The 12,575-nt window shown below is 35.0% G+C and overlaps 1 protein-coding gene across 4 annotated transcripts in view; it reads right to left on the bottom strand.

The window, feature by feature from the left end:
* Window positions 1-12,575, bottom strand: part of SRBD1 (S1 RNA binding domain 1) — a 261,168-nt gene that overhangs the window by 198,223 nt on the left and 50,370 nt on the right. For all 4 annotated transcript variants that reach the window (XM_004447327.3, XM_023588117.3, XM_004447328.4 and 1 more), the window contains exons 10-11: window positions 11,408-11,511; window positions 6,955-7,062 (exon numbers count right to left, since the gene is read on the bottom strand). In XM_004447327.3, the coding sequence (XP_004447384.1) occupies window positions 6,955-7,062; window positions 11,408-11,511 (212 nt within the window). The remainder of the gene's footprint in view (window positions 1-6,954; window positions 7,063-11,407; window positions 11,512-12,575) is intronic.

Raw genomic sequence — 12,575 nt, forward strand, 5'->3', positions numbered from 1 at the left:
TCATAGTAATGTCTTATGATCTCTTGTATTTCTGCTGGGTCACTGGCAATGTCACTTTTCTCATTTCTGACTTTATTTGCATCTTTTCTTTTTCTATGTTAATCTAGCTAAGGGTTTATCAATTTTGTTGATCTTCATGAAGAACCAACTTTTGGTTCTGTGGTTTTATCTGTTTTGTTTTGTTTTTTATTCTCCATTTCATTTATTTCTGCTGTAATCGTTACCATTTCTTTTCTTCTGCTTGCATAGGGATTGGTTTGCTATTCTTTTTTAGTTCTAACTGGTGTCAGTTAGGTCTTTGATTTTAGTTTTCTTCTTTTCTAATGTAAGCATTGAGAGCCATAAAGTTCCTTCTCAGTACTGCCTTTGCTGTATCCCATAAGTTTTGATAGGTTGTGCTCTTGTTTTCATTTGTTTTGAGGTATTTACTGGTTTATTTTGCAATCTCTTCTTTGACCCATTAATTATTTAAGAGTATGTTATTGAATCTCCATATATTTGTGAATTTCCCTTTTTCTGCCTGTTATTGATTTCCAGGTTTTATTCCATTATGATCAAAGAGTTTTATTTAATTTCAACATTTTTAAATTTGTTGCAATCTGACTTATGTCCCAGCATATAGTTTATCCTGGAGAAAGATCCATGAGCACTTGAGAAAAATGTATATCGTGTTGTTCTTGAGTGCAATGCTCTATAAATATCCATTAGGTCTAGTTCATTCATCATATTATAGTATTGTAGAAATGTCTATTTCTCCCTTCAATTTTAACAGTGTGTCTCGTGTACTTGGGGGCATCTATATTAGGTGCATAAATATTATTATTATTTCTTCTTGGTGAATTGTCCCTTTTATTAATATATATTAACCTCCTTCATCTCTTACAACAGTTTTGCATTTAAAATCTATTTTATCCAATATTAGTACCACTACTCCTGCTCTTTTTTGACTGCTATTTGCATGGACTATCTTTTTCCAACCTTTCACTTTCAGCCTGATTGTGTCCTTGCATCTAAGGTGAGTCTTTTCTAGACAACAAACAGATGGCTCATGGTTTTTCCTCCATTTTATCAGTCTATGTCTTTTAATTGGGGGGTTCAATCCCTAACTTTCAGTGTTACTATTGTAAAGGTGTTATTTACTTCATGTATTTTGTTCCTGTTGTCTTTTAGCCCTTTGAGTTTCTCTTACTTATGTTCTTCATTTTTGCACTCTTCTCCAGGGCGCTCTCTCTTGTCTTTTCCTATCAAGCTATAACACACCCTCTAGTATCTCTTGCAGATTTGGTCTCTTGGTAATATACTCTGTTTTTGTTTCTGTGTAAAGACTTTAAACTTGTCTTCATTTCTCAAGGACAGTTTTGCTGAAAACTGAATTCTTGGTTGGCAATTTTTCTCTTTTAGTACTTTAAATATATCTTATACTACCTTCCTGCCTCCATGGTTTCTGATGAGAGATCAGTCTTATTGAGGCTCCCTTGTAAGTATAATAATTGTATTAGTCAGCCTAAGGGGTGCTGATGCAAAATATCAGAAATCTGTTGGCTTTTATAAAGGGTATTTATTTGGGACAGAAGCTCAGTTACCTGGCCATAAAGCATAAGTTACTTCTCTCACCAAAGTCTATTGCCACATATTGGGGCAAGATGGCTGCTGACATCTGCCAAGAGTTCAGGCTTCTTGCGTTCCTCTCTTCCTGGGGCTCGGTTTCTCTCCAGGCTTAGCTCCTACGCTCTCTCCATAAAGCAAGCTGTAGACTATCAGATGAACGGCTCGGTCTCTCTCCCCAGGGCTTCTCCCATGTCTAAGAAGCTGTCTCTATTCCTCGGTATCCTCCTGTGTGTTCACTTTCCAGGCTCCAGCTCAAAACTCCCAACTCTGTCCTTTGCCATGCCTTTTCTCTGAGTCCCCACCCACCAAGGGGCAGGGACTCAATGCCCTACTGATGTGGACCAATCAAAGTCCTAATCATAATTTAATCAATTGAAAGTGATACCTCTGACAGACCAGTTTACAAACACAATCCAGTAACTATTTTTGGAATTCATGAAAAATGCCAAACTGCTACAGTAATAACATTGCTTTTCTCTTGCTATTCTCAAAATCCTCTCTTTATCTTTGGCCTATGACATTCTTGAAGTCTATTCAGATTTATTCTGTTTGAGATAGGATGTGTTTCTTGAATATTGATATTCATATGTTTCATAAGGGTCGAAAAATTTTTATTGAGTTTTTCCTCACATATTCTTACTATGCCTTTTCTGTTCTCTTCCTCTTCTGGGACACCTATAATGCATATGTTTGTGCATTTCATGTTGTCATCAATTCTTTAAGACCCTGTTTGATTTTTTGCATTCTTTTCTCTCTCTGTCTTCTATCTTTTCAAGTTCAAATGTTCTGTCTTCAAATTCACTTATTCATCCTTCAAACGTTTTAAATCTGCGGTTACATGCCACTAATGTATTTTTTTAGGCAAGGGAGTACAGAGTTTATTAAGAAAGAAGAAAATGAGAAAAGCACAGAATCCATGCCTCCAATGTATTTTTAATCTCATCCATTGTGGCTTTCATTCCCATAAACTCCATTACTTTTTTTTTTTTTACAGGCTTTCAAATTGTTCTTTATGCTCACACAGTGTCATTTTAATATCCTTATCTCTTTAGTCATATTTTCCTTCATCTCCTTCAATTAAGGAGGTTTGTGTGAACATCATTGATTAGTTGTTTTAAGTCCTGTGTTTCATCTGGATCTTGGTTTGTTCCTCTGGCTGGGCCATATCTTCCTGTTCCTTAGTATGGGTATTATATTTTGTTGATATCTAGACATCTGATTATGTTGGTGATTTTGCTCTATGGATCAATGTTTCTCTCTTGCCTTGTGGTTTTATTCCACAGCTCTTCTTTGATTTTTAGATTAAATTTTTTCTAAAACTTTAAGATTGCCCTGTTTAAGTAGTCAAAACGGGAGTAGGAAGCCACTAATGGGGTTTGCCCAGATGTGCTGTGCCTGGGAAAGAAACAGGAGAGACAAGCCTGCCTTCCTTCACTTTCCAGGCAGGTCAGCAGATGGCCCTCCACAGCAAATCCTTTCACAGAGATGAATCCTTCAATTTCCATTCATTCTTCTAAACCAGCAAGTTACGGCAGTTATATTTGCTGAAGAGAAACAACACTCAGCCCTCTGCCACACTGCCCTCTTTCCAGGGAGGAATACATTCTTTCCCCTCTCCATTGGCCACTAAGCCACAGATTTTACCAAGGCTGTATGCCTCAGGGGTGGGGGACAGGTGGCATTCCCAGTCACTGGGGTATCAACTCAGTTTTCCCTTCAGCCTATCCATCTCTCCAAGTCCAGTCCCTCCCAGACAATGCATGTGAGACTCTCCTGGTCTACAGATACCCAAAGCAGCTCCCTCAGATGACTTCTTTACCTTATCCCATATTTTGCAAGAAAGCTGTGCCCTGCCTGAGCTACTCTAGCATCATCTTGGATCACCAGCTGCATTTTAAATATTTATTTAGTTTTTCTTTCACCCAAATTTTCTTTCCAGAAAAAGCAGAATTCATTTTGTCCAGTTATTCCCCAAAGTAGCATTATTAGAAAATAAAAGAAAAAACATCGTATACAGAAATTATTTTGAGTCTATTTTTGCTCATCACAGTAATACATGACAACACAAATTTGCAACTAATATTATGAAGTTGTCTTATCTACCTCCCTTCTTTATCTGTTCTCCTTGATCTGAAAAATTTACATATAAGTAAGTGTATATGTGGAAAAAACAGAGAAACAGTGCATATACAAAATTTGTATGCCACACAGAATGGCAGAAGTCCAACATATCAATTTTTTCTTTCAAAAGACTGTTTCAGTGTTGTATCCAAAAAAAATCGTCACCAAACCCAAAGTAAACTGTTATCTTCTAGAAGTTTTTTTAGTTTTTGTTTTACATTTAGGTGTATGATGCATTTTCAGTTAATTTGTGAGAAAGGTACAAGGTCACTATATAGATTCATGTTTTTGCAGATGGATTTCCAGTTCTTTCAGCACCATTTGTTTAAAATTCTATTCTCTCTCCATTGAATTTTCTTTGTTCCTTTGTCAAAGATCATTTGACTGTATTTGTACAGATCTACTTCTGGGCTCTCTATTCTGTTCCACTTATCTACTTGTCTACTCTTCCACCAATACCACACTGTCTTAATGATTTAAAAAAGCTGTATAGTAAGTCTAGTAATATTAGCCCTCCAACTTTGTTCTTCAGTATTGTGTTGTGTTGACTATTACAGGTTTTTTGCCTTTCAACATAAACATTAGAATTGGTTTGTCAATATCCACAAAAATTACCTGCTGGGATTTTGACTGGTATTGTGTTAAATCTATAGATCAAGTTGGGAAGTATGTCTTAACAATACTAAGTCTTCCTATCAATGAACATTGACCATCTCTCTGTTTATTGAGATCTTTGATTTCTTTCAATAGTTTTCGTTTTCCTCATATAGACTTTAGACATATTTTGTTAAATAAAATCCTAAGTACTTCATTTTAAATGATGATAATTTTCCTTATAGTTTAAATCAATAGGTTTTCTACTGCTTTCACCTCAAAGCATCCTGACTGATACTTTTCACTCCTTCATGCAAATATTAATTAATTAATAACTCCTTTTGGTGCCAGGCTAGATGATTACAGGACAGAATAAACATTTCAACAATATGCTTTACCTGTCACATAGGTACAGTAAGAACTAAGTCAAAAACGCCCTCACATAATAGTAGGGTGGATGTTATGAATAGAGAAACTGTTTCTGGTTAAAAGATTGCTCACATTTCTCTGCTCAATGTTTCTCTGAATGGACTAGACAAAGGCTACACTGTTTGGATATTCTACAACCAATAAAACTTCTACTTAGGCCCATTTTTGCCTAAAAAACTGCCAAACACTCAAAAGAATGGTAATAGCCAATGTTACAGAGAAAACAGACACTCAGATGAACAAATGAAGGGAGTACAAATGAGTATAACTTCTCTAAGAAATCAAAAAAAGCCTTAACACTGTACTACCTTTGACCCAGAAATTCTACTTATGGTTAATCATAAGGAAATAACAAGAGATGTACATGACAATATATGTAAGAAGATGCTCACAAAAGCAATACTTGTAACAGCAAAAATTTTAAAACAATATCAATGGCCAACTGGAAGGGATTTAAGGAAATTACATATGCATATGGTGAAATATTAGGTAATCATCAAAATTTAGGTTGCAAAATAACTAATAGTAATATTTAACTAAGCACTTACTAATAGCAATGAACTCTCTAAGTGTTTTACATGAATTAACACAGTCAATGCCCCCAGTAACCTTATGAGGTAGATACTATTCATTATGTGAACAGAGAGATTAGTTAATTGACCTTTGGAGACCCAGCATTTACATCCAAGTAATCTGGCTCCACAGTCAGTTCTTAACAAATACATTGTAAGAATATATTTAAAAATATCTAATAACATGGGGAAATGTACATAGTACATAGTCAACAGAATAAATAGCTGCAGAACAATATATTCTATATGATCTCTTTTAATAGACACACATACATACAGGCATCGAGAAAAGTCTGGTTAACAATGCTTATATCAAGGTAGTAAAATAATGAGATTTTTTGCTTTTTTTCCCTTTGTGTTTTAGTGATTCTTCCAAGCCTTCTACAATTAGGACAAATTTCTTTTTAATTAGAGAAATAAAGTAATGTTCTTTAAAAACAATCTATTGAACATTTTTCCTCTTCAACTACTGTTCAGATAATTATAAGTATTTCTATCAAGAGACACATCTACAGACAATGTCTGCAAACCAACTTATAGCCTGAAATAAGATATATCTTTTGAACCACAGGCATTTTACAAAAAGAAAAGGAAAGTGTTCTTGCTTGCCGACTGTTAATGGAAGCCAGAAAAGGATTATTTATTAAACAATTCCACACTAAACTGCTTACATCAAATCTCAAAGTATTCCACATACAGTGAAGCTATTCAAATAAAATATACTCAAAAAATGTCAAAAAGCACGACTGGACATTATACACAACATGAGCAAACAAGATAAAGAAAAACAGACAATCACTGTACAGGATGCTAGGACATGCTAGTGATGTCGAAGAAATCAACAGTTCCAAGTAACCTTTGCTGAAACCTATCAGTAAGCAAGAATGAAGAAAATCAATAGCAAATTGGAAGGAATATATGAGGAGTGGCTGGTTTCTAAAGACTGACTACCAAGATAAAGGCTGGAGAGAAATGGGAAAGAAGGTTTGCCTCCAAACATTACTTTTCTCCCCATTCCTCCCCTAAAAACAACGCACTTTACCTCTTTTGCATATTTTCAGCTTTATTACTACTCTTCCTTCTGCTAGTCTAGTTAGATGGTCACTTTAATAATCTCCTAATATTTGTTCATCAATTCTGATAATTATTCATCCAAACAAATCCCATTTAGAGTATTTTAAAAAGTAACTTTTCTTCTTCCTAGTAATAAATCTATCATGTCCTTCACTGATTTTCTTATGCTTTCTTCTGTTCTCTTACCTTGGAAAAAGTGATTCCAACTAACTTATCCATTAACTTCTCATTTTGTTTCTTCCAAGTCAAAACCCTAATCTGTAAAACCATTTTGGCTTGCTTGTCAAAGTTGTAAGACTGGTTTTACAGAATTGGAAGGGGTATACATTAAACAATCAAGATTGGTAAAGTATACCTGTAATCAAGAGCTATGTTTTGTGACGTGTGCTTATGAATGTATCTACAGAATAAAGTCCAGGCTTAAATTTAAGACTCTGACTTAGTTCCTTGGATTAGTTAAGGGATCAACAAATATTTACCATATGCTTTCACGGGCCTAGCACCACCATATACAATAATAAACAGTACCCAAAATTAAACAAGACAAGATGCATACCTGAACTCTCTACAGAGAAGAGGATAAATAAGGCGTTTGAAAGAATCATCCAGTGAATTGTATAAGATCTTCATTAACTCTGGCCTTGCAAAGCTACGTGGTCTCCACCTGCAAAAAAAGAAAAGTCCATGCTAAAACCAATATAACAACAACAAGACCATGGAAAAGCTTCTGAAAGACAGGAGGGGGAATGGAACATAGAAGTGGGGGCGGGGGGGGACTTTATTGAAGCTTAAGTAACATAAACTGTGAAGAGAGGTTGTGGTATCTGGAAATTATGACTATGACATCTGGAATTTTTATTTTTAAAAACCAGGTAACCATGGTCAGACATAAAACTTTGAGAAAAAAAATTTCCTCTTCTGGAAAGAGTCTTTAAATCATTATTAATAATGACCAAAATCTTAAGGTGTCAAAAATCATCAAAAAGTTATTCTAAGAGTTATGATGGAGTTCTCTATATGGGATTTGTATTATCTTTGTATCTGTCATAAGTTCGAAAGTATTTCAAAATAAAAACGTTAAGAAGGAAAAAATAATTACTACAGCACTGTGTCCTTATTTTCCCATTTCTTTAGCTCTTACAGAAGATGAAAGTAGACTAAGAAAATGAGAAACCCTACTTTAACCCTTGTTCCTTGCCATTCTGGAAGGGAACCTACTCTACTGCTCAAGTCTGTGCTGCTCTACATCTGTATACATATTGAAAAATAAAATATCGGAGGACATTAGTGGACACAGGAAAAAGACTATAAGATAAAACTGCAAACCAAAAAGGACAAATTCAGCCCTTCCCCTTCTGTGTTTTCATCTATCTACAAATCCCTGTCCTTGTCCTTCACTGGTTTTAAAGAGAAACCATTAGTAAGCAATGGAATTCTAATAAATCTTAACACCTTAGGGGCTTTCTCATCTCCCTTACTTATCTCAGGATAGGATATAAACTCAACTTCAGTGAACATTTAAGCACTTATGATGTGATATACCAAGTGTTAGAGAATAGCAAGTAATTGAATTCCTTCTAAAAAAGGGTTTTATTTGAGCAGTATATAGTTTTGTTTGCTTTTTAATTTGAATGAAAGTGCCTTCCTTCCAGCTTGCCATTCACCACTATCACCTTTAGCCACAGGTAATGTGGGGAATGGAGGCGTAGTATATGAATTAGACACAGAGATTCCACTTTCAATGAAGCAACTATTTTAACAAATATGTAGCATGATAAATATAATAGTAGAAATATTTAAAATATATAGATATATCAAAAGCACAGGTGATAACCTTATAATATAGTAGTTAAAAGCAAGATTCTGAGCCAGACTGCAAGGGTTTCTAAATCTGCTCTACTACTTTCTTGGGGGATTTACTTACTACATCTATGCTACTGTTTATTCATCTGTAAAATGGTGAAAAAAATAGTATCTACTGCATTGAGATGTTGTAAGTTAATACATATTGCCCAGTGAAGTGGAAGTGGCTCAAGAGTTGAGCATCTGCCTCCTACATGGGAGGTCTTGGGTTTGGTTCATGGTGCCTCCTAAAAGAAAAACAACAACAACAACCAAAACAAGCAAAACAAACAAAAAAACCAACTGTAGGACCTTCTTATACACAAGGTCCCAGGGTAAATCCTGGCCTCTGGTACATAAAAAAAAAAAGTGCGTGTGTGTGTGTGGCAATTCCACTTCTACAGATATACCCAAAATAAGTGAAAACAGGGACTCAGTCAGATATTTGTACACCAATGTTCATGGCAGCATTATTCAAAATAGCCAAAAGGTGGAAGTAACTCAAGTATCTATCAACAGATGAATGGATAAACAAAATGTGGTATATACCCTTACAATGGAATAATGTTATTCAACCATAAAAAGGAATAAAGTTCTGATACATTCTACAACATGGATGAATCTTGAAAACATCATGCTGAGTGACATAAGCCAGACACAAAAAAACAATGTATGACTGCACTTACATGAAATAGCTAGAGTAAGCAAAGTCATAGAGACCAAAAGTAGATAAGACATTACCAGGGGCTGAGAGGAAAGGGTCATAGTGAATTAGTCCTTAATGGGTAGAGAGTTCCTGTTCAGGGTGATAAAAAAGTTTTGATAATGTACAGTGGTAATGTAGCACAGAACTGTGAATGCAATTAGTATCACTGAAATTTACAGATGAAAGAGGATTAAAATGGTAAATTTTTGTTGTATATATGTTACCACAGTAAATTTTTTTTTTTAATTATAAGACTTAATATGTGCCTCTGAAGGCTGGTGAATAGAACAAATATCCTAAGACATTTAATTAAAATCTACTGAATGACTATTGTCTCTATTCTAAATACATATTTGTCCTTGACCCATAGAGTATGCAAATACTTAATCTATTCAAATATTGAATTAATTAGTTTAGCATTTTTATTGTTTTATGTATTCTTTTTATGCAACTACATGAGAGGATTGAGTTCCATTTGTCTATATGCAACTAGAGAACAGTAATTAATTAGCTAACTAACAGTGCCTATAGAACTATCAAGATTATAGCAAAATCGTTGGTTTAATGATTGTGGAAAACATGCAGGAAGACAGGGATAGATCCGGTCTCTATTTGAGACTAGAAATTCTCTCAGCAAGCCAAAGACACAAAAATCCACAAGCTCAAAAGGACAAGTTCTGGTCATTATACAATCTAATTCATGCGCAACGAACTGTGAAGACTTTTCCTTTACATGTTTTTTTATTTAGAAAGCACATACAAAACCTTTGATGATCAGGGTTCTCACAAATACAATAACTATTTCAGTATCTGTCACGAGTCCAAATCTTTCTCATACTTACCTTCCAGTACCAGCAACACACCACTCCAAAAGATAAATTGTTCAGCTGCTGAATTTGGCTCTAGGTATTATTTTTCATTTAATATGTTAGTATTAAATTATTCTCTGCCATTCAGCTAAACTTAATAACAGGCATTTCATTTAAATCACTTTGCCCAATTATTTAATACTTTATATATTTATAACATGATAGTCTGTAAAGAACACCATCATCTACCCACCTTGTTTAAGCTATACAAGAGTCATGTTTCAATTCACCCCTCTTCCTAAGCAACACACCCACCATCAAATCAGACACATTGTCCTATAGATTCAATTGCTCAAATCTATCTACTTGTTTCCTGTTGTTACAGACCAAGCCACCATCACCTCTTGCCTCAACATCTACCCTTGGTTCCTTATACATAATTCTCTACACGGCAGCAAGTGATCTTCTTAAACTGTAAAGTGATCAATAAACCCTTTACTGGTTTCTGATCAACCTTAAGATAGAGAACAAAACCTTCAGAGTGCCTAGAAATCAATATATTATCTTTTCTGTGTCTGTATCTCAATTCTCATTTCTTGTCACTTCTTCCACCCTCTCTTTCTATCTCTGACCTACATATATTCCCTGCCCAGACTATGCTGGGATCCCCAGTTATAAACTCTCATGGTACACTGCACTTCTCCTTTCCAACACTCAACTTGCTCATAACTATTTGCTCAGCATTCTCCTTATTAAGCTATATTGTCACCATCGACAGAAGTTATTTTTGTCTGGTTTACAGGCTGATCCCCAGCATCTAGCACAGAACTTGAATGGGAGAGTATATGGGGGGAGCGATATAGTTCAAGTGGTTGAGCGCCTGTGTCCCATGTACAAGGTCCTAGGTTCAATCCCCAATACTTCCTAAAAACAAACAAATGAGAAACCAACTTTCATTGGGAAGCAGATGTGGCTCAGTGGTTGAGTACCTGCTTCCCATGTTTGAAATCCTAGGTTCAATCCCCAGTACCTTCTTTAAAAAAAAGTATACGGGAGGGAGGAAAGAAAAGGAGGGACAAAGAGGGAAAAAATGAAGAAAACACTTATCAAGTAAGCATCTCCAGTCATTCAAATGTATTTACAGAAAAATTCCTCGGGAAGTCATTTAATTCCCAGAGAAGTATTTTAGCTCCAGGAATTATCAAATCAATACTGGGGAGTGGAAGTGGCTCAAGCAGGTGGGCACTCGCCTTCCACATAGGAAGTCCTGGGTTCAGTTTCCGGTGCCTCCTAAAGGTAACAAGCAGACAAGCAGACAGACAAGGGAGCCATAGGAGTGGGGGGGTGGGGGTAGGGGTAGGGGAATAAAATTAAATAATTTTTTTAAAAAATCAATACTAAGAGAAACCTGCAGACCATCACTGAAAATTATATATTCTGATACCATACTAACATGACATGTTATACTACAGATTAAATAATACTACCAATTATTCAATTGGAGTGGTGAGTAAAATACAGATAAAGCCATGTTCTGACATTTGCTGCTTTTGTTGTGTTTTGTTTTTAACTTAAAGGACATCAGCAATCTCACTGTGTTATTTTTGAAGGGGAAAAAAAAGAAAGTTTATTACAAAAACCTATTAACAGACCTGTTTTGGACACACCACCTACAGAATTCGTTCTTTACTCCATCAGAAATGTTGATCTTGACTGTAAGTATCTTCAAATTTTCTCCACGGTTCATTGCCAGAATCTAAGTGCAAACATATATGGCAAAGACTGATGATTAAAAATATATATATAAATTTAGCCAGTTAGTATTTGTAAAGGAGACCATCCAGCCTAGAGCTGTATGAATTTATTTACTTTTCAAGAATTTATTCAAAAATAATGATTTATTTACACTGTTTTCAAATAACCTACCTCACTAGTAAATTAAATCATACCACACACTTCAAAAATAAATTATAGGTACAAAGTCTATCACATTCACAGGAAAAGACTTTGGTAATCTAAAAATCTTATTTCAAAAAAACTGAAGTTTTTTATCATCTGGAGATGGAAAGGTGAACTTTTTATACTGGAAAGATCTTAAGTTAAATACAGATATGTAAAATCATAAGTGAAATGTTTAATAGCTAATACTTGTTACCATTTATTGAGTGCTTACTAATTGGTCATCTAAGTACTTTATACGTTCCAATATTTAACTCTCTTACCTATCAGTGATGTATGTATTACAATCTTCATTTTCCTCATTTTTTTTCTAAGCCAACTTGTCATAAACCACAATCCCAGCAACAGCCAAGGAGAAATTTAAACTCAAATTGATATATTAAAAGGAAATTGTTTTAAGCCATATTGGAACATTCCTTAAAGAACAGCAAAACTAAAGCAACTCAAAATGACTTATTTTGGCCTTCCAAGTTTAAAAAACAATGGCAGTCTCCTGATTAAAAATTTCTCCTTCACCCTCCCCACAAAAAACTTACAAATCAATAAGAGATCAAATAAACACAGGCCAACATCTTCAGCATTGCTAGAAGATAGAGAATTAGACGTACATCAGATTTTTCAAAAGCAATATACTATGCGGGCAACAGAGAAGCAACACATATTCAAGAAACTCAAGAAAATGCAAAAAAGAAATATACCAAGTTATGCTGTCCTTCAAGTATCACCGGACAAAACACAATTTTCAATGTACCAGGACTCAAATAAAACTGTACACATTTACCCTTCTTGAAGAATACACGAGAGCAAGGATCAGCAAACCACGGCTCAAGGGCTAAACGCAGCCCACCTTCTGTTTTTTAT

This window comes from Dasypus novemcinctus, chromosome 17 (genome assembly GCF_030445035.2).
Source record: "Dasypus novemcinctus isolate mDasNov1 chromosome 17, mDasNov1.1.hap2, whole genome shotgun sequence".
Taxonomy (NCBI): Eukaryota; Metazoa; Chordata; class Mammalia; order Cingulata; family Dasypodidae; genus Dasypus; species Dasypus novemcinctus.